This window comes from Scaptodrosophila lebanonensis, unplaced genomic scaffold (assembly GCF_003285725.1).
Source record: "Scaptodrosophila lebanonensis strain 11010-0011.00,11010-0021.00 unplaced genomic scaffold, SlebRS2 tig00000024-arrow-pilon, whole genome shotgun sequence".
Classification (NCBI taxonomy): Eukaryota; Metazoa; Arthropoda; class Insecta; order Diptera; family Drosophilidae; genus Scaptodrosophila; species Scaptodrosophila lebanonensis.
In genome coordinates, this window is record NW_022060538.1 from 6,918,667 (window position 1) to 6,942,480 (window position 23,814).

The 23,814-nt window shown below is 39.1% G+C and overlaps 1 protein-coding gene across 2 annotated transcripts; it reads right to left on the reverse strand.

Annotated features, from left to right (window-relative positions):
- Positions 1 to 167: 167 nt before the first annotated feature.
- On the reverse strand, positions 168 to 23,805 carry LOC115620904 (uncharacterized protein DDB_G0283357). Of its 2 annotated transcripts, XM_030514394.1 has the most exons (10): positions 23,654 to 23,805; positions 20,868 to 21,559; positions 5,650 to 5,818; positions 3,365 to 3,771; positions 2,808 to 2,944; positions 2,506 to 2,719; positions 1,624 to 2,411; positions 1,354 to 1,534; positions 899 to 1,284; positions 168 to 832 (listed from the first exon to the last, which is right to left on the reverse strand). In XM_030514394.1, exons 2-10 carry the CDS (start codon positions 20,883 to 20,885, stop codon positions 529 to 531), a joined length of 2,604 nt encoding a protein of 867 aa, XP_030370254.1. In that variant the 5' UTR covers positions 20,886 to 21,559; positions 23,654 to 23,805; the 3' UTR covers positions 168 to 528. The 2 variants fall into 2 exon arrangements, with proteins under 2 accessions (XP_030370254.1, XP_030370253.1); XM_030514393.1 differs by lacking the exons at positions 5,650 to 5,818; positions 20,868 to 21,559; positions 23,654 to 23,805 and adding an exon at positions 4,120 to 4,726.
- Between the last annotated feature and the right edge of the window lie 9 nt (positions 23,806 to 23,814).

Consider the following 23,814-nt stretch of genomic DNA (forward strand, 5'->3'; position numbering starts at 1 on the left):
CGTTTAGCATTTGAATGCCAGCTTCCAATGCTGATATGTAAGCATGATTATCGAAAGGTAGTATGACAAATGTATACAGTTGGATTAATCTTTGCAAACCCGTACATCGGCCCACATATATCTATCGATTGAGCGGTATGCGAGTTCGCATAAAAACCTCAAATATGTTTAGCCTAAAAGAAAGGTTTTATACTTAATAATATTTACCATATTTACATAGGCGATTACAATAAAATTTACACAGTTAGTTAATGATAATAAGATCTGGGGTATCGATCGAATAGAGGACAGCTGCATTCAATAGTTTGCATACTTATACTTGTTGTTGTTTCTTGAAAAGCAAATCAATTAACTTGGCCTTCAGTGTGCCTAAAAGTACTTATAAGCGGGGGAATGTGAAAAACGTTGGCATCTCTGGCTTTCCAATCAGCCATATGCGAATTCTTAAAATTCAAAAAATTCGTTCACGCTGGATTTGAAGTAAAACGGTTACAAGTAAAAGTAGTTGGGCATCAGATCTCGATAGACTTAAATCGATTGTTGCTGCTGAAGCTGATGCTGCTGTTGTTGTTGGTGCTGTTGCTGTTGGTAGTTATAGAACGATGTAGCTGAAGAATTGGTCCCCGGCGTATTGGACAGCAAACTATAGATGTTTGATTGTTGCTGTTGCTGATTCGAATGCATACTGTTTGTCGATGGAGCCAATGACACCGACGACGGGGATGGGCCAATACCCACTAAAGTCTGCGACTTCGAGTTGCGCGTCAAAGGCTTGTGGTTTTTGACAATGTCACAGCTATGCTGCCACTGCCAGCAACTGCGACAGAAGTAGCTAAGAACAGGAAATGTACAATAAATTAGGCTGCAAGCGTCGTAACTAATCGACGGCAACACCTACCGAAAGCACGACAATTCACGACAATAGTACGGACCATGTTGTACGCCACAGATGGAGCACAAAGCATCTTCCAAGTAGGGATCAACCTGCACCTTCTTTGTGAACTTACTGGTGCGTATTTCAATGAATGCAGCCGATACTGCCTTCATGTACGAGCGAAAATTGCTAAAGGTCACACGTCCAGATCCAATCGGGTACTTATACTTGTCCGTATCGATGCCTGCATAGAGCACACCATCAAATAGATCGTCCATGATCCTGGCCAAGCCCTCGGCTGTTAGCTTGCCATGCAAAGCGCCTACGAATACTGTTTTTGTGGGATCCAATTTCTGCGAGCTTGAGCGCACAAAATTCGAATCGGCTATAATCCAGGGTATTACTTCAACCTATGAAATGGTGAGGGGTTCAAATTATACGCTGCAAATATTTAGATTATTAACAACAATTCGACATACATCTTTCGATTTAATGCGACGCGAAGAAATTTTGAAGAAATAATTGCTGCCACTAACTGAATCATCAGTTTGCACAACACATGCCGATAGCAGAGCCTTGACCTGCTTGTCCGATTCAAAAATGATGTAGGCATAGCCTTTGGGCTGTGCAGCCTGCTGTTCCTTACCGGGCCATTCCACCCTGTGTACGATGAAAATGTGAAAAATTAGATGAACTCGTCCCTGTCTCTCTACAAGTATCTGTATTTCAGGACAAACTATTGCACTTACTTTATCGATCCAAAAGGCTTAAAGATTTGTATCAGCGATTGTTCGCTTATGTCCCAGGGTATGCCACCTAAGAACACTTTTGGCGAATAGTTGAGCATGCGATGAGTGCGTGCAGGCAATTGTCCGCTCCAGGTGCAGGTGGGATCGCACAAAGCAGCCGATGTGCGATGATATTTGGCCACGCGATCTAGATGCCCGTCGGGGCCAATGCCGGTCAAGCCGGTAGCGACGCCACCTGTATTGTTGACAATATTCAGGCCAGTTCCCAAGCCAGCTGCTGATGCGTTTAAGTTCATGCCATTGTTACTATTGCCAGCATAGCTCTGCAACAACTGATTGAGCAGCGGCATTTGCTGCGATTGGGCCTGCAACAGCTTCAAGGTATTGATGCGCTGCAAGTTCTGCAACTTGGCCAGCTCCATGTCAACGCTCGCAAAATTCTCCAGGCCGTTCGTGTTAAAGCATTTGTTTAGACAATCTTTGCTTGATAGATCAAAGTTATTGAATTGCTGCTGCTGCTGTTGTTGTTGTTGTTGTTGACTATGTTGTTGTTGTTGCTGCGGCTGAATCGAAGGCGTTTGTCCGCTCATATGCGGATCAAAGTTCAGATTGAAGCCAGCGAACACATTTTGCTGTTGCTGTTGCTGTTGTTGCTGCTGCTGCTGCTGTTGATAATGCTGTTGTTGCTGCTGTTGTTGAAGTTGTTGTTGTAAGTGTTGCTGTTGCTGCTGCTGCTGTTGTTGCTGCTGCACACAAGCTAACTTATTACTGCTCACAGACAGCAGATTCTGTAAAGGTTTAGGAATTTTTGAATTGAAAGCACAACAAACAACATTGATATAAATTGTCAGTAAACAGCTTGTTACTTGTTACATTACTTACAATCATATCCAGCAAATTGGGCTCATTAACTGATTGATTGCTGTTCTGGCTCTCCGGTGAATTGGAGCGCGTCGATGCGTTCTGTAGATTCACACCTAAATTGCTGCTGTTTGCATTGTTTAGGGTGTTGTAGCAATTTTGCTGATATAGCATATTGATGGAGTCCATGGAGGGTCCAGTGCCTCCAGTGCCGCTCGAGGAGTTGCTGCTGTCACTGTAATGTGAGGGCATGCGGGAAGGTTGTAAGAGGAATCAGATTCGTTTAGCTGTTGGGCTGCATTTTCATTTTTCGTTTATTTTACCTGACTAAAGGTGAGCTGTGAAAGGAGCGATTGTAAATAGATGTAGGCGTACTTGGCGATAAAGGTGCAGAGCAATCGAAGCTGATGTTTGTTCTTTGGAAAGCCTTAAGTGGTGTACTTTGTGCATTATTTTCAAACTAAATGTACCAATTTTTATTTTGTTTTTGTTTTCGACCAAAAAAGAAAGACCAAGAAAGAAAAGAAATTAAGAAATAAATTAAAATAAATATACACAGATACACGCACACAAAAACACACACCCACACACACACACACACACACACATACAGATATGGAGAGTAAATCATATAAGAGGTTTGTTGTTTAACGAGTACATATAGTATTTGGTATAAAGTACGAGCAAACAGTTTTACGGGAACAGTCCACGAGCGAGGAAAAAAAGTAAGAAAGACAGAAAGAAAGAAAGAGAAGGTCACAGAGACACAAGCCAAAAGTTAGAAGAAATCGGTGCAAGTTCGGTGCAATTAGAAGGATAATAGAAAAGACCAGAATGCAAACGCGGCACAACGACAATGGCCGACACAAAATGAACTCACCTGAAAGAAATCAAAGTTCGATTTGCTCGATAGTGTGCCGGGCGAGGCAGAGGACTGCGTCGAGCTAGGCGTTAGGGGCGCATAGAGTACTGCCGGTGAACCGTTTATAGAGCCATCGGTGCCCACTGGCATACCACTGGCAGCGCCAGCGGTGACCGCGGCAGCGTTGCCCATCGAATTGCCGCCCAGCAGCAAATTATGGTTAACAACACCGTTGCCGGCGCCAGCCCCGCCGCCGACACCACCGCTGCCGTTACCAGTGTTCAACATGCCAATGCCGCCCATGGTTATTGCTGTTACTCCTCCGGCTGTAGACACTCCTGTTGTTGATGCTCCTGTTGTTGTTGTTGCTCCTGCTGCTGCTGTCTCGCCGCACAGGCCAAGTAGATCGTTCAGTGTGATTGGATCTGCAATGAGGGGGAAAGCGTTGTTCGTTCGATAAATAATGTGAATCGTATAGTTTTGTTGTTATTATTATTTTTGTTTGTTTTTTTGCATGCTCTCCGCTGCCATCGTCTTTGAGCCTGCAGCTACCAGCCTGTGGGTCAATAAATCAAAACTATTGCCCAAAAGGGCAAAACGATTGCTATTCTCTGCCTGCTCTCAAGTATTTTGCAAATATTCAAAACTACTGCTGCACAAAATCAACTAATAAATTAAGCGAAAATATGTTGGTCGCTCTCAGTTCGTCGTTCGTCGTTCGTCCATCGTTCTGTCCACACAGTCCACACTTTTTGGCATATATGCCAACTTACTGCAGTTGTTGTTTGTGTTGTTGTCATCGTCGTCGTCGTCGTCATTATTGATGTTGATGTTGCTGTTATTATTGTCGTAGGCCAAGTTGCCTGCACTGCCACGGCCATCGCCATCACCATCGCCCTCATCGACAGCGTTGCCAAAGCCCTCGTTACTGCCGCTGCCGCTGCCACAGCTACTGCCACAGCCACTCTCATTTATGCCAAATTCGTAATGCTCCTGCATGTCCTTATCGAAGTGCGTGGGCGCCACTGTTGGCAGCGAACTCTTGCTCCTCAAAAACAGCTCCTCGATGCTCAACATGTTTATGCTCAGCGCTCAACGGTCAGCTATTTGAAAACGTGCTTCTGATGAAGATGACTTGCTATCTGTTTCTACTCTTGTCCAAGTGTCCTCCAGCGTGTGTATTCTTATTTGCACACACAATCAAATTTTGTTTTTTCGTTTTAATTAATTGTTTTAAATTTTTTATTTAAAATTTTACAAATACTTGAAAATTTATTGCGCTTTATAGTCTTTCCTGCTAACTGGTCGACTAACACGCGCAAATACCAAGTTCGCAAATTTAAATTTACACTATTTTGGAATTTTATGCAAGGAAAAGTCCTAGTTTAAGCAAATTGAAAATTAATACATATACAAATAATAATGTTGTTGCCGATTTCAAAATGTTAAAATGTCTGATTGTTATAAGACTGACTACTTGACCAAAACTAAATTCAACTGAAAAGTCATGAGGTATGCTTTACACATCTATCTACTTACTATTCGTATTATGAACTCGTTAACAAAGTGCATTTTGTAAAGAGGTTTTGAAGGCACAAGGAAGCGCTAAAGAAGTGATTTCGTCATTAGTTTACTGTTAGTAATTAGTAGTAGCTGTTCGGGGTAATTGTATCCACAAAATGCATATGATCCATCCCTATCTGTCTGTTTGTATAAATACCTCGATCTCAAAACCTATAAGACCTAGAGCCACCAAATTTTGTACACAGATTTCGCTGCTATTAGGGATTTTCAGTAACGTCGCGACGTTCGTATAATCACCTAGATCTCGGAGACTATAAAAGCTTGAGACACATTATTTTGGTTGTTCAGTACAGAGATCGAGTTGAGATTAAATTTGGGGATATACCTTTCTTAAAAATTGGCCTATCATGATGAAATAAGGCAGACAAGCATTACATAATTAGATGCAATTATTCAATTTGAGTAAAAAATTTCAAGAATTACGGAAGCTTTGCAAATTCACAAATAGCGGGGAAGTTGTCGAACTTAGAAGAATCTGGATGCCAATTTTGGTTATTGTAGTTATTTTACTTTCTGGGATCTTTGCGTTCATATAAACAGACGGACGGACTGACGTTTTTATAACAACTCCTCTTGTCATACTTATCAAGAATATATATAAAAAGCGTAGCAGTGTAACGCAAATAGAACAATCGGTAGCTAAAACCATATCAATTTATTTATTTGTAGGTACATAGAATAGGTAGAATAGGTAGAAAGAAATCATTATTTGCACCCACCATTTATGTATGATATCAGTCCATCATTGCCATCATTGCGACGTCCCAGCATATCGTGTTGATGTTGTTCCAGCAGTGAATTAATCGAGTGCTTCTGCAACAAATCATTGTTGGCGCCGCTCAAGGCACACAGGCTGCTGACTGCGGATCCGCAATCTGGAGTGTCGTACTGCAAGAAAGGCGTTAAAAAATTTGAATGGTAATAAAAGAGGGCGTAACTTATATTACAAGTGCCAGACGTTAAAATCAAACTTGGCCCACGCACGCACGCTTCTATTTGCTCCTGTCGGCGCCTACGCATTACTGTGGTCCAGATTTAAAAAAAAATACTGAAATACTGTACCCTGTACCTACACAAACCGCTTTCTGCAATTTGTGGGCGTAGTATTGGAGTAAAATTGTTTAGCTAATAACTTTTCTTAGTATCGGGCCGATTTGGATGAAATTTTTCACAAAAGTAGAGAAAAGTTGGGTTGACGGTCAAGAAGTCCTACTTTCTTCGAATTTGTAATGTACACTTTTACCTTTCGAAGATTACAAATCTGGGGTTAATTCATTTATAAAGTCTTCAAAGTTGAGTATGCGAAACGAGACATTTTAGTGAGCTCCAATAGAGGGCTGTTTCAAATTTATCGAAAAGCTAGCAAAATGTTCCACAATTGTTTCATCAATAGAAAAAATTCTTTATAAATAGCTTCGAAAATATGCAGAAACAATTTACCTAAAGTATTTTAAATTCTAAAAGTATGTAATTATTAGCATTAATTGATAATCTTTCGAAAATGTTTTAACTATTCGATATCAATAAAAACTCCCATTAAGTTAAATATAAAATACAACGCAGTCGTTGCAATTATAGTCTAAGATCAGCTTACAACGAATTATTTATTGATGTATTAGCCCACAAAAAATACATTTTTTTGTGGTTAGAATGGCGAGCCAGACCACTGTGAGGGAGATGGAGGTATTGGTTTGGTGGGGCGAAACTTTTATTGTCTTTCATTGCAGCGACACCCATTAAAGGCACACCAAAATGATTGCAGGAACTAATGAATCGTTTATCTTTTACGTTTTCTTGCCACATACCGACAAGGACGATGCAGAAGCAGGAGCAGGAGCAAGTGCAATGCAACAAGGCAACAACGTTGCAAGCTGGAAACCGCACGAGGCTGTCTAAGAGCCACAAGTCAACGTACACATACCCACACACATAAACTATGTATATACATATACACGCTCCGTCACCCACAGTTCGCCCAGATGGCAAGGAGGAGGGCATGTGGGCGGGCGGGCAGGCAAGCAGGCAGACATGCCTCGACAAAAGTACACTCGAGCGTTTGGCGCAATTAAAAGCGCATCAAGTGTCGGTGGAGCACACTTAAAAATGCCAAATTAGTGCAAATATTGTTATCAGGCACTCACCAAACAATTTAGCACAAAATGGCGTACAACTCATTACGTGGGATTAATGCAACAGAATGAAGGAGCAGAATAAGAAGAAGAAGAATAAGAAGGAGGAAAAATGTGTGCGAGAAACATTACGATGATGACTCTGAGCTGCCGCGAACGGCCGTGGGGCAACAAGTAACTGTTAATGTTACCGATGAATGAAAGTAAATGGCCCATCTAAGTGAAAGCAAGTACGTGCGGCTTTAGATGCTTTCGAAAAGCCGACCAGATCCAGACTGAGGCAGCACTGATTGAATGGATGATTGAAGGGTAGCGCAAATTACATTTGACTGGGCGGCCAGATAAATGTTCGAGCATTTTCTATTAGTGAATTGGTATCAGATTTTCATTCATGTTCCCTTTTTATTTGAGTGTGTGTGTGTAATGTGTAAACGATTTCTAAATGAAAAAAACATATACTTATACAAGTATATACATACATACTATATATCAACTTTATTCTTGACATAACTAACTTTACGCAATGCTATTTAAAGTCCACGACAAAGTTGCGGCAAGTAAGTTTCAATGGAACTAGCAAGCGCATCCTTACTTTTTGTCATCTTGTCACAACTATGTTAAGTACAAAACATGCTATGGATTTAAAAATTGAATGACAACTTGATGAAGGTACGAGAAAAGTCGGAAATAGCACGGTAATACAAACACACAGACACACACACACACTCACACACGTACACACATTTCTATGCATGGCTCCGACACTGGCGTCGTGAGTCATGTGTAGTATGGAAGTCTATACACATACATACATATCCGTACATACATACTATAAGAGTATGTAGCTGAAAAGCAGCATTGTAGCCTGTTGACACATATATGTATGTACATACGTATAGTATATACGTAGATTTCACACTTTCTGCCTCAACACTCCACCGAAAGTCACATCCCAAACCCTCACAGCTCACTTATACATAGAAACAAGAAACTCGGGGCGATATAAAAACGGCGTCAATGAATGCAAATTACAAATAGTCTTGAAGCTATTTTGTAATACCGACAGCCGCGTGCGAGTCACACAAAAGACTAACTAAAAGCTTTGGTGGCCGTCAAAGGAGGAGACAACGGAAACCCAATTGCAGCCAAACGAAGTTAAAATACTCTCATTTCACACAATTTTAGAAATATTGGAAAAATACTAGTCACAAAAAAAATCTTCTTAGGCTGACTCAGTAAAAAATTCAAATGGGCAAATGATATTTGATTATGATTATTGGAGGAATACCCAAGATGTGTCATACAGAAAACTATTTAATATTGTCACAAAATTTCTCATGGTCTCTCATGCAAAAATAAAGAGGGAGGTTTGCAGTGTTTAGTGCTTGTTGGGATTTTTAAAACCAAAGATACCTTTGAGTGTTGAGCTAATTGTGAAACCTGATAAACCGAGTGACTGGATTTTGGATTGGATTCCATTATCAGCATTGCAAGTACTAGTACTGGCCTTCAAACTCTCTAATGAAATGGACCCTATACAAAACCAACATTAATAAGAGACGATTATTCATGTTCAAATTCTTTAGAATATAGAAATGTTAGGTTGTTAAATAATTACGAATTTATTATTATGAAGCAAAGTTTTCAATAATTTATACTAAATATAATAACAATGTAGAAATATTCTGGAACTGCTTCAAATTGAAGTTGGGCTTTTTGGTGCTTTATATTTTAAACTACAGGTCTCTACTTGTAATATACATTTCTGTACAGTTCATTTATTCAGTTCAACTTGGAAATATTTTCTCTAAAACTTTATAAACCCTTGAATGTATGGTTTAACCTGAACACCTTTTCGGTAACAGTCCATCGCTCTCCTGGTGAGTAGAGCAAAGCTAAAGAAATTGAATACGAGCAAAAATCTAAACCACTCGCCGCATAACATTTGACTCTTGGACAGGCCAACCAACCAACCGCATGACTATTCCACAGCCTGACTTTGTCGTCAAGGATTTTCAAATTTGATTCACTTGTATGTTGTTGTTGTAGTAGTTGCTGCCATTGCTACATGAAGATATTTGAAATCTCTTGGCGTTCCAAAGTGCCCAAATAGTCAGCCAACGCACATAACTCAGTAGTTATTTATCCAGTGCCCATTTTGCTTGGTTTCTTGTGCATTTTCTTGGTTAGTCCTTCCCCTTCTCTGTCCTTGTCCCTTACTTGCTCCCTCATTTTATGCAACTAGCATTTTTTGGCAAGCACTTTCATGTGTGATAGGCTGACGACATACTCGTAGTCCTCGTCGAAATCGTATTGTTTGGGAGGGGTTGGGAATGGAGCAAGGGTATTCGGGAACTCTGGACATCATGGCTGGCCTGCATCTAAGCACAAACGTTCACACATACTCATTTTATAGAAATAAGAATAAGTAGTAGAATAAGTAGATATATATGTGTGTGTGTGTTCGTATCCTTACCAGTCGCTGTTTGTAAAAATACAAGTTTCTGCTTTCAAAAGTCTTACAAATTATTATGTTTGCATCGTTTACAACACTTATTAGATATTGCTACTGTGTCCTGCTTGATGTTCTGGCAAAGGGTTTGACATTAAAATTTGATGGTATGTAGTGATAAGCGTTCGACGAGGACGACGATAACTGTGACGATGTCGTTGCCTTTGCCATTGCCATTCGATTCGATTTCCCCCTTGCTGACCAAAGCGCAGAGGTTAATGCACAGTTGTAATTTTTTATGGCCGATTACATGTAATAAGTGTAAGGGGAGTGCCGCCTATAAAGGATAAGCGTTACTTGTGTGCTGCTTGTGCATATCTGAATTCGTTTGACCAAGAGAGGGTTTCCATGTCTGCACATGGGGAGTACTTAAATTTAAAGAAGTGGTAAATGTTTTCTTGTTTACATTTTCTCAAAGGTTAACTGTTCTTATGCTACTTATGTACATCGATAAGTAATACATTTACACACCATGTGTGAGGGATCAGATATTGCTAACAAGATATTGCACAGACAATTTGCAATGCAATCTAATTTCTGAAAGGTACTAATAAACAGTGCTGACTACAGTATTTGAATTTATAATTAATCTCTTTCTTTGTTATTTAAATAGTTTCGTTTTCTTTCGTGCCAGCTCGATGAACTTTATCCACGTTTGGAAAATAACAAATGCGGTTACAACGTTTGGATTCTTAAAGGTAGGACCGTTTAAACAATGGTTTTAAAAATCTCAAAATAGCTGTGTACACAAATTCTTATTTAATTTCCTTATATAATTAATATTACGAAATGTATTTTGAGTTGAGATTCATGCGGTTACGTGTGTGTTGCTTTCAGCATGATAGAAATAACCTTTGAAAAGGATTACACAGTAAGAATTCCTACACGATAAGAATGAAAAGGTTTTCTACACGCAAGAAACAATGCTCTCAACCAGTGGGGTGCATCCAAGATTGAACGGAGATTCGGAGGAGAGATCTGTACCCACGTACTTATAGCCGGTGTGTCTAAACACACCTTCCGTATCGCTGTTTGCTGTAGTTTCTATCAGGAAAATAAAAAGAATATCAGTGGCCTCGCAACACGTACTCCCACCCCGCTGTTTTCTGCCGTATCTTAAAGACACAGCCCCCAGAATGGAATCTATAACCAATAGTTTTCTTCAGTTCAAGCCAGGCCCACATGGCCAACTCTGGACAATATCGTTTGAAGGTTTCTGCTGCTAAATCAGTGGAGAAGATGTGGGGAAGTTAAGAAAAGTATAGAGCATCTTCAATGTCCAGCAACCTTGCTAAATGAATGCACAGATATGCCAAATATTGAGATTATACTGTCGGGTGATTGAAAGGGATTGGGACCTACTATAAAGCCAAGGGAATTATATGGCCTTTTCAGGCCTAACTAAATGGACGATCCAGCTTAACACCTACTGTCACCATTGGAAACGATTGAATCTTCCTTGATCCGACAACGGTACTTATTGGTTCGCAAAATTTCTCTTCATAATGAATGTGTTGGTCGAATAGTTTAGATCTGACTCAACACCTTTATTTAAAATCAATAAAAAATATGTTTTATGTAAATGCTTTTTGCATTTTTTTCTATCTTCATTAATTTCCTAATTGGCAATGATAACAACCTTTCAAACTTTACTATTAGATTACAACATGAAAAATTAAATAAAAATGCGATGCAATAACACAATGTTACAATAAATCAATTCAAAATAAATAACAAGTAAAAAAGCTAAAGTCGGGTGTCCCGACTTTGAAATACTCTGTACATATGTTTACAATAATTATAGAAAATAAAAAAAATTAAGAAAATAAAAAAAAAAATTTGATCGATTTTACCTCTCTCGGTATTCGAACTCACGTAAAGGGTGTATAATTGCACATTTACATAGCAATTGCGTCTGTGTGAGTGTATGTATGCCTATGCGCATCAATTCGTGTCTGTGTAAGCATTTTCGCAGTCAACCAAACAGCAACATCAATAACAGCCGCGGGCAGCGCTTGAGCAGCGCTGCATCAGCAAATATATTTATGGCTATAACTTCTTGTTAAATCGGTCTATCATAATGAAATTTGGCATACGGACACATAATAACTAACTGGGGGTATTTCCAAAATTTTAGTTCGAAATTCCAAGAATTACGGGAGTTACGATTTGCGGGGTAGAGGGGGGAGGGAGGGGAATTCCAAAATATACATTTTCTGCGTATTCACATAAGGCATCTGGGACTAAAATTTGGTGTTCCTAGGTCTTATAGTCTCCGAGATATAGGCGATTATACGAATGGAAAATCGGTAAAACCCCCATAGGGGGGAAGTGGGGGGGAAAATCAAAAAAATAAAACAAACTCGTATAGAATACACACATAACGCATCTTTGTGCAAAATTTGGTGTCTCTATCTCTTATAGTCTCTGAGATCCAGGTGTTCATACGGACGGACAGACGGGCAGACAGACAGACAGGGCTAGATCGACTCGTCTCGTCATGCTGATCAAGAATATATATACTTTGTGGGGTCTGCCACGCCTCCTTCTGCCTGTTACATTTTTCAGCTCCCGCAAACCTAATATACTCTTGTACATTTCATGTACAGAGTATAAAAATAAGAGTTCTGGTTGTGAATGAAAGCAATTAAATGCAATTAGAACGAAATTTTCAAATACATATTTATAGCAACATACGATATGATTGTAAGCCACTCATATTAATATTTTTTTTCATTTTATAGATTTGATGGCAACACAAAACTGAAATGACAAGCTACGTTCAGACAATCAATATTCAAAATGGAAAGGTTCTTTGGGCACAGACAGCACCATAACTCGACACGATGGATTTCCCCCTAGCCGGCTGAGCAGATGAGCAGTGAAGATGCAAAACGGCGGCGGCATGGCATGCGCGTAATCGATTTGTAAGATACAATTGCCGGGAGCAATCTGTAATGGCACGTAATTGCTGCTGCGCCTACGAAGTATGCAACATGCAGAGAGATGCCTTCGATGCCACCACGCCCGATGACTCGTTGCTGAATGATGTCGATGTTGTGTTTTTAGCATTTTCATTAAATGGCAAGCAAATTAAATTGAGTTGCATTTTAAATGTCATTTCATCAGCAGCAGCAGCAACAACAACAACACCACTAAAGGCAATGCTTGATTTGTGCTTTGACAGAACGTTTGTATGAGCATTGTACGAGTATGTGTGTGTGTCATTGCAAGTGCATGTCTGTTCGTCTGTTTGTTTTATGGGAATGCATGTAGTATGTATGTAAGTATGGGTGTCGCTGTGTCGCTGTTTCATGCCATCATGCATGCACTCGATATAAAAACAAGGCATTAAATGCATTTTTTCTCCAACTATCAAGCATGCGTCCCCGTCCCTGCCACTGCAACAGCCACTGCCCCCGCCGGCAACTCGAGCAACATGCCCGTGCATCCATTTAATAATAACAATATCGTAATTCAAGCAAGTCACTGACAGAAGCGCGCCCGTGCCGCTTACGATGAGGACAGCAAACAGACGGCAAACGGAGCGACATTTCAGTTTCAACGGCAACATTTCCGATTCTGTGCGCTTTTGTTGCTGCTGCTACTGTCGTTGTTATTGTTGCACAGAGTTTACATGCATTTCCTTCAACTGAATGAGGATGAGGCGCCGCAGCTCAGGAACACCACCGCACCATTCTACCATTTCTCTGCAGCAGCACTGACGCACAAGCGAGCGCGCAAACGCCCCGTTTTTAAACAGCCGTCAACAGGCATTCAATATACTACTTCTATAAGACTAAGCATGTATGTGTCTGTGTCCAACAGTGGAAACCATTTAAATGCAACAACAATTACGAGAATTCATTTCAGGGCAGACAACTTAAATATATAAATGAAATATAAAGGAGCCAATAATAAGTTTCTATCCATGTGATAGATTTTTAGATATACTCGTATATAGGGGGCGGTCAACTTTAAAAAAAAAAAAAAAAAAAATATATATATATATATATATATATATATATACGTGTGGACGTGTGGTGTGTGCGCGGAAGGAGAGCGAGTTGAGAAGCCGAAGCGAGCGGACGTGTGGTGTGTGCGCGGAAGGCGAGCGATTTGAGAAGCCGAAGCGAGCGGATGTGTGGTGTGTGCGCGGAACAATAGCGAGTTAGAAGTGTGTGAGCGAAGCGAAAAGAGAGACTTTATATATGTGCCGGAACATTTTAGACATAGAAAATTCGGTGTATTACATTGTAGGTTAAGCTTGAAATTACAATAAAAGAAATAACGTTACACCCCTGAGCAGTTAAAGTCAGTATGCTCATCATTGCCGTTACAAACGAGTAGCGACACAACATTTTTATATATATATATATATATATATATATATATATATATATATACATATATTCTTCCTTTCGATAATACAAGCAGAAACGATTTTTTCAACGTTTTTTCATTTTTTTCATGTAGCATGTAGCTCGTCACCCATTCGCAATTATTATGATTTTCTTATATATGAGGTTAAGGCCAAGCAGCGCGGAGTAGGGCTTTTTCTGAAAATTCTTATATAAGAAAGAATGCCAAGGCAGGTGCTTATCTTTTCTTATACAGTACAAGTAGTTATGATACGATCTCATTTATCAAATAACATTTTGCTCATCGATAGTACAAGTGCTTCAAATGAGAAGCAACAAGAAAGGAATGCTAAAGTCGAGCAGGCTCAACTCTTAAATACCCTGTACCACCCCACAAAAAAGTAATTAAATTAATTAATTAATTAAATTTAATTAATTAACTAAATTTATTTAATTAATTAACTAAATTGATTTAATTCATTAACTAAATTAAATATAAAATATTCCATCAACATCAAAGAACTTAGTCTAAAGTATAAATGGATTTGGACCTATCTAAGAACTAGTATGACTTTTTATCCTTTGGGTTCATGGTATAACAATTGCGGTTAAACAGTTTCTACTGTTGTTTGTGTGCGTTTGTGGGTATGAGTTAGCATGCGTGTGTATGTGTGGATGGCTGGGTGGGTGTGCTTTAGTGTTGTGCTAAGTGGAAATAAAACACGCGCTTTTTCCGCACTGTATTATCTTCTGGGCGAGGTTTGCTGCCTCTGCCGCACAACGGGGCGTATGATGTATATTTTTTAGGCACAAGCAAAGCAAAACTTTTTCATGCCCATTTAAAAAACAACTCCGGCTCATGGACTGTGTTGTGTGCCTTTGCATTGTGTGGTTCTTGTTGTTCTTGCTGCAGTATAGAATTTATGTTTATTGTTGTTGTTGCGGCTGCTACTGCTATTTCTTCTATTGTTGTTGTGCATTCCACCGCCACTTTGCGCTTTTTTGTTTTTTGTTTAAAGCTTGTTTTCTTTTGCTGCTTCGTTTTTAATGATAACGCATCACAATATGTACATATAACAGTGGGTATACAAATAAATGTGTACATTTCTTTATATACACATCTATATAGATACATGGATATAGTATAGTCCACACCCACGCATGTCAATACATTAAGAGCTAGTTGAGCAGACCTTGTCTGGCGCAAAAGTAAATTCAATTGAATTCTGCACTTTTTAATGCCAGCGGCTCATATTGCAGGCAGAGTCAGTCCGGGCTACGCCCATTAACCCACCAAACAACAACAACAATAACAACAGGCTATAACAAGAGGAAGAAAAGAAGAAGGAGCTACATATCACACCATTGCTCCATCTAGACTTGGACCGCCCAGCCACCCACAAAACGCGTCGCATTTTTATCCTTCTGGCTGGCGGAATGGCGTGTGATTTGCTTGGTATCGACATTTTAATGATGTGGCTTTGGGCGCTTTCGTTGCCATTGTGCACTGCCTTGTACTTTTGCCATTTGCGCCTCCTTCGCACTCGCCCTCACCCTCTCCGTCAGTGCCACAACCCAAGATGCTTCTGCCATTCCACTCATCCTTTTCGTCCAGTGTACCAATGGTCTTAGCCTTCGCAAGTTTCGCCGCTTTTATGCACAACGCTAAAATGTAAGTATTACTTTTTTTCCCACCACTACACACTTATGCATTATTATTATTATACCGCGCCTATGGCCTACGTACTTATTGCCATATACTCGTAGCACTAGTAAATATGTATTTGTGCATTTCCATTGTATAATTTGAGTTCATTTGCCATTTTCTGGATTTGCACGCGCAGTTTTTTATTCGCGGTTACAAATCGAGCTAATCAGCATGGAAACGTCATGGCATACAATTTAAGATGGAAATTGTGATGATGGTTACATTGAAGAGTGATTTTCTAGCATTTATCAGAGCACGCAATACTTGTAGAAGACTCTAGACTACTTCATTTTATTCAAATTAAATATGCTATATCAAAGCTTCTGCAGGCCATAAAGTACCATAGTTAAGAGTTGTAGCCACACTTGGCTTTTTAGCTATAAAGTACATATAAGAAACCATTTCATTTCGACCACCAGTAAATACTTTACAGATATTAAATAATTAATAATTAGTAATAACGTTAGACTGAACATAAAGTATTGATTCTTTTCATTTCCTGTACGAATGGCAAAGAGGTATATTAGTTTTGTGCAAAGTATAGCCTACAATCCTATAAAGTATATAGGTATATTCTTATTCTCGGTTTTCGAAAACGGCTGATCCCACATCAGCCCATCCTTTTATTTACAACTTTTTGCTCCTTTTCCCTTTGCTACGGAATTTGATCAATTCCTGAGCTACATAAACTAAACTTTACAAAGTGATTGTAATTATATATCTTGCTTTTTTTTTCATAGATTATCTGTGACTGTCATAAAAGAATCTCTGTGCAAAGTTTCAAGTAAAACAGTGGGATACATTGTGCCGATCATATTTATGTACACCTACAAAGAAGGGCTTACCATTCTTTCTTCAGGGTGTTACAAATTGCAAACAATTCAATTCAAAAAAAAATAAAAAATTATCTCACAATATTAATCATTAAGTCAGTTTAATGACTAACATGACTGTGTTAGTTTCGAGCTGTACTGGTAGAATATTATTTAGTGAAAAGAAAAGATGAATAAGGTCTGAAACAAGATTAACTGAAGCAAATACATAATTTACAAGTTACAGAAATGTCAAGTCTCTTCGCTCGTATATCTAAACTTCATTTCGTGAGACAAAAAAGCTTAGAATTACCTATGTAAATAAGATGAGCTGACCTTGCTCAGTATATTCTGGAATTTCACCAACATCCGCTTCATCACACATTTCAATTCTGTAGGCATAACCAACCCATTTATCAATTCATTTTTATAGTTAATGCAACTTTTTATGATTCAGTAATTCGGATACATCTACAATGCAATGTCTAAGGCAGTATTAAAGTTGTTTATAATGAACAAAACCAAAATGTTTGGAATCAAAGTGAAATTGGATGGCTTTATAGAGCTTTGATGATGGAATGGATGTGTAAAGTATCTAAGCACTTATATCTGTGCCATTTCTCAGAGGGTAGCAAATATAATTAATGCGGTACAACAACCCATCCCGACATAAATACGTACATATATGTATGTATCAGCAATTATATTTGCCAAAATACTTGTAGTTTACAATATTTATGGGTATGCTAAACAGCAGGCAATTGCTACAATGCTCTCATTGTAGGCTGAAATAAAACGCTGGAAGCGCAAATTTTAAAATACAAGTAGAAATATGAAATACGATATGCCAGCCAGCTGAGCCGTAGGCGCATTTTTATACCACATACATACATAAATACATACAAATATACTTTGCTAGCAAATAAATGTGTATAAATGTATGTACGTATTGCCATTTGTATATAGACAACAATGCTTACTGTTGGGCTTTGAGGGGAAGGATCCGCATTTGCAGCTTACACGACGAAATTGACATTTTGCATTTACTTATTTCCATCAGTTTTTCTTTTTGCAGTTGCGTTGCAGTGACTGTTTTTTTTTTCTCCTTTTATATTTTGTGTTTGCGGGCACAATAAAATGAGAAGAAAAATTGCATAATAACCCCTTTGAAATCGCCGGATTATCCTTAAATATTTGTGTAAACATTGTAACAAATGCGCAGTCGAAGCTTCTTCCCCTCCACTGTCTCCTATAGTTCCATAGTTCCATTGTCAAGCTGCGTACCAAGCTCCCCATCTCGTCACTGCACCGACTAACATACTTACTCGTCGTCCCATCGTCAAATGCCTGAATGATGAGCAATAGACAGGCATGCCACCGACGACAATGAGCAACTTTTTAGCCGGGTTTTTTTTTTCGATGCCAGATCCTTCTGCGAAGCAGACGCTACGCTTACGCATGCAACAATGACAATGCACATGGGAGGACAAAGCGGTGTGTGTGTGGGTTGGGGAGGTTGATAAAAATGGCTATGGAAATGGGCGCCTTAAAAAACTGTCACATATATTGACACGCAAACTGACAGCACGCTCTGGAACGCTTAAGAGTGCGTGCTCTGGCTAAGCCATGATGCCATAATATACATAATGATTACATGCATGCCACTTGACTAAGCAGCCGCAGGTCCTGGCTTTCAATTCCAGGTCGACAGTCGACGTTTCACAGGCATAGCAAATCAGGCGGGTGGCAAATGGCAATTGACTGAAACAAGTGACAGTGGCTTAGCAATTGGTTGTGTCAGATGATGCTCATGGCGAGTGTCATGTGTGTGTCAACTTGGAACGCTTGGGGGCGACAATGGTTGTGTGTTTGCGCAAGCAATGGCAACATTTCTTTTTCACTTGGTGCGGTTTAAAGTTTAGAAATTGACAGGGAAGCAAAAAAGTGGAAGGGAGCTCCATAAATATAGACTGTCTACAAAGTGTTACAATGTCCAAAGAGCAATCAAGGCAATTAGAATTATAAATTTATTTGAGTCAAATGAGCAAATAACTAGATATATGTTTTAAGGGCATTTTAAAGGTATAATTTGATTTCAGTTCATTATGAAATTATTTTATCAACCATGTACTTTTTTCATCATTTGTTGGACTCATTTACATGTTTTGAAAACTCTGAGGAACTAAGATTTCGATATGTGTACATACGCAAGAAAAAGACAAGCTCTATTTGAAATATAAGTAAACGACGTTTTTGATAGGAAACTCAGTTTAGATAAGCTCTTTTGGTTTCTATTACGATTCAAACGAAACAAAGGTACGAGTTACAAAAAACGCTAAATAATGTAATAATTATTTAAAAACATTTTAACGATGCTTTGGTTGGTAAAGACTGTCGCATCGGCACTAAGTAGAGATAAGAAGAAAGGCAGCAGTCGATATTGGTAGAAGCAGAAACAGTATTCAGCAGCAGTGGACAGTCAGAAGCAGTGGTTCGTGAAAATTCCATCTTAATTTGTATTGAACTTTTATTATAACATAAGTAAGCTAAATATAATTCACATATATGTAAACCGATCGCTAGTAACGCAAGAAAAATCTTAATGACTCTTAAAAGAGAACATGTAAAAAACATGTAAAAAAGCTAAAGTCGGGTGTCCCGACTTTGAAATACTTTTTTTGGTATTCGTAAAGGGTATATAATTACACATTTACATAGCAATTGCGTCTGTGTGAGTGTATGAATGCCTATGCGCATCTATTCGTGTCTGTGTAAACATCTTAGCAGTCAAGCAAACAGCAACATCAATAACAGCCGCGGGCAGCGCTTGAGCAGCGCTGCAGCAGCAAATATATTTATGGCTATAACTTCTTGTTAAATTGGTCTATCATAGTGAACATACGGACACATAATAACTAACTGGGGGTATTTGCAAAATTTTAGTTCGAAATTCCAAGAATTACGGGAGTTAGAGAAAAGAGGGGGAGGGAGGGAAATTCCAAAATATACATTTTCTGCGTATTCACACAAGGCATCTTGGACTAAAATTTGGTGTTCCTAGGTCTTATAGTCCCCGAGATATAGGTGATTATACGAATGGAAAATCGGGAAAACCCTCATAGGGGGAAGTGGGGAGGAAAATCAAAAAAATAAAACAAACTCGTATAGAACACATAAGGCAACTTTGTGGGTCCTTCTGCCTGTTACATTTTTCAGCTCCCGCAAACCTAATATACTTCTGTACATTTCATGTACAGAGTATAAATAGAAACATTATTAAACCATTTTCTTACACATTGTATTCCCTAAACATGGTAAAGTTGGCAGTGTAAACAAAATAAAACTTGCAATTATATGTGGCCCGCAGTATTGACTTTTAAAAAAAGTTTGTCAAATTCGTTACAATATATTTATCTATCTGACTAACAGATTTGTAGTAATGGAACTGAACAGAATTAGTTCTTTCGTCGCCACATTCTGTGTCTTAGTTTCTCCTTTAAGTTGCTTACTGAGTAAATAAGATTTTTTATATTGATAATTGTTATAATTGTACAACAAAATGAACTTGAAGTACAACTCAAGGCTGAAGCTCAGACAATTAGCAATGTTCCTTATGGTTAACCTGTTAGAAATATTGCATTCAAGTATGAAAACTAATTAGCTCAAGGCCCCATATGTGGCTGCATTACTTATGACACACACACGCACACACACATACATGCATATGCACATACGTACAAGTATACTTGTATATGACAAGTTTTGCAGTGGCAACTTGTGCTGCCTGACTAACCAAATCATAGCGCTTAATGTAATTAAAAAATGTAAAAGAAGCATAAGAAATTAAATCACGCAACTATTTTGCACGACAAAGAGGAAAATTATACGCACACGCGCACAATGCCACCAAGGAGGACACTGCTACTTGGTAAGGCGGTGGCTGCTTCAGACTGTGTTAAGGCGGGTGCTGTAGTTGCAGCAACAGCCGGCGAGCAAACGCCGCAAGTTTAATCGAATTTAACTGCTCATAATGTGCAACAGACAACAAGCGGCGAGGCGAGAGTTGAGGAGAAGGATGAGGCATATCTGTGAGGCATATAAAGTTAAGTACTAATCTTATTAGGATCAGCCAACAGGCGGCTCAACGAAAAACGCCACCGCGATGATGATGCTGACAATGATGATGGGCTTAAGTCACACAACAGACACCCCAATACTCATGCACACAAGCATACACGTACAATCAAACAATCAGTTGAGGTGAGCTAAAGAGCAGAGAGAGACGGTGAGTGGGCGGCGGTTTGCCAGCTGATGCGCTCTCGCACTCGTACGTGAGCACTTCAATTACCGCTGCTGCGGCGACTGCTACTACTGGCGGCTTTGAGTGCGAATGGGTTTTATTATTATTTACATACCTGTTGCAGCAGAGGCATTGTTTTGAATAAAAATTCCAATTTCCACACTTGTATTTCACGTTGCCGTCGTCGTTATCCTTGTTGCTGGCAATGTTGTTGTTGTTGTTGTTGGCGTCGTCGTCGTCGGCGTCGTTGTGTGTCGGCTATTGCATCGGCTGCCGCTTTCAACAGGATAAGCAGGCAAAAGCGGTAAAAACAGATGTCACTACTTCCGTATGGTGCTTGCAGCAACAATCGGTATCCTGGCCAACACACAAGCCGCAAGTTGCCGATGGCGTTGTCGTTGTCGTCGTCACTTGTCGCCCCGTTACTCTCAAAGAATTTATAACACCTGCTCTTTGGTGCTCTCACAGTTGCTCTCTCTATGACTGGCAAAGATGCTCAACGCTTGCTCACTTGTTCGCTTCGCGCAGCTTTCGCGCTCGACACGAGTCGTTGTTGCTGCCCTATTCGGTTCGATGGTTCGATTATAGTAAAGTTTGGCTCAGGCACAAAACATGTTGGTCCTCGTCCTTGCTGGCAAACAGTTTTAAAGTTTCAGCTGCTCGGACCACGCCGTTCTGTTGTTGATGTTGTTGTTGTTGTGATTTGACACTACTCAGAACGCAGACAGCAAGCAGCCGTGTCAGCGGCAGCAAATAGTCATCGATTCATTATTTCTCGTCAATGATGTAAATGTCGTGTTGCTTTTGCTGTTGGGGAGAGCAGATGAAATAATTTTACATAATCTTTTAGTAAAATATGCAAACTGCATCTAACAAGAAGGATATAGATGTAAGAAGGATGAATGGAATGAGCTGTGTGTATAGTATATAAAAACGAAATTGTTGGCAAATTTCAAATTCCGTATAGGGGACAAGGTCTTTATAATAATGTACAATTGTGTCGCATAATTTAAAGTTGTGGCTGCATAACATTTTGTTGAATTGATTGATTTTTCTTTGTCCAATTCCAAGTAGAAACAGAATGAAATCAAAGTCGAACGATACTAATATTCGTAAGTGGTACTGAAATTCTTTAAGGCCAAGCGCAGCTTGTCGAGTTTGCTTTTAAGTTAAAAAATGAGAAAATTAGTTAAGTTTCGAGAATTCATGCACTAACATGCATTAACATCGTAAAAGGCCTAATGGGACTTAATTTTGATATAATATTCTTGTTGCTTAAATTTACATCACATTAACAATTTCAAAAATATATAACAATGATCAAAACAGATATACGAAAGCAAGTCGGTTGATTATAATGTACAAATCAGATAAAAGACCAAAACACAAAAATCTCGTCTTTTCCGATGACTGAGGGATATTTTTCCAAAATGTAAGTCCTAACATAATTGAAACCCTAAATTCATACTACTAATTTTTAGAGCCAGGATTGCATTGAGAGAAGCATCTTTAATTCAGATATAGAACATTTCCAGGTGTAGAAATTAAGATAAAAATTAAAGTTATTTATTAAATAGGCAAAATAGGTTTAAATAGCATTTAAACAGCTTTGATATGTTGTTTCGATCAAAGCTAATACTGCATTAATACTACTTATTAATATCGCATTTCCAGCTAAATTATTTGTTAAATTTAGCTCTAATTAACAATGTTAATGTATATTTTAGTTTATTAATATACCAAGATTCTGTGAAGTGTGCTAATACCCCCTTAATAAGATTTTGCACGCACTTCTTCATTGAGCCACAAACCAAACGAACCCAAACTACAAATCAGAATCCACACTTTCTAAACCAAAATGGGTGCATTGAAGTGTTAAACGATGTAAATCGATCAAGGCGTATCCCCAACAAACATGACTGTAATTAACCAATTTTATAGCAGGTCCTCTAAAAGCGTTCAGTCTGTTCAGCCTGTTCGCTCACCCCAAAATATGTGGATGTGCGTCCGACTGCATGCCGAGCACAAACATGCCATAATTTTGTCGTTGGCTGTAATTATTTTAATTTAATACAACAAACTTAAAAGTGATGGCTGCTGTTTGCGACTCCAAATGTTCCCCAACACAAATATGCCTGTGGGCGAGAGTGCTGGGGGAAGAGGGTTGGGGAAGGACGATAAGAATGGCGGCAGGGCGCTAAATGTGTTGGCAAGTGTTGATACACTTGTGCGGACGTATGTGTATATGCGCCTTGCTTTGGCGTGCGTGCGAACGAGTGTAATCCTTTTCAGAAACAGGAAGTTGTGTGTTGAGCGAACCTATTATTAGAACCATAAATCAGCATGAAATGAGCAGAACGCCGCAGCCAACATGGGGAAGAAGCAGAAAGAAGAGCTTGAGCTTCGTTGCTACTCTCTGTGCGTAGTAGATGTGAACAAAATAGTAGTAGAGTAGTAGTAGATGTCATAGTAGTAGTAGTAAAAAGTGGTCTAGCAATAGCAACAGTAGTATGTGTGTTGTGTTGTTGTTGTTCGAAGATGACGTGAAACTTACATACATACATGGGGAAACAACGGAAAATAGTAAAAAGACCGTGACGACGACACCGACGCTGGAGCAACAAAAACAACAGTCAGGCACACGCACAATAAAAAGGCAATGAAGTCGCAACAGACACACACAATGAGAGCAACTGCGACTCCTCCCGTTTTCACTTTTTTTTCGTCATATACTACATGTAAAATGTTTTTCTTTTACAATTTACCAACAATTTACTACCCACTTACATTTGCCGTTAGGCGCAACCGGGCGTACAAAAGGAATTGGGAATGGCCATGGCACTATCATACACACAACACACAAAAAATTCCCGGCTCGGGTTTTAATTTCACAATACATACCCCAAAATTACAATGGTGTGGCATTTAATGGCACTTTTGTAAAGTCCGCACGTTTTAAGCAAATAAATTGTTGAATTTAATTTTAATTTTGCACAACTATTGAATTTGTCGCCTCCTCTATGAGTGCGAAGCACATTTTTACACACTAAGCTGTATGGTCG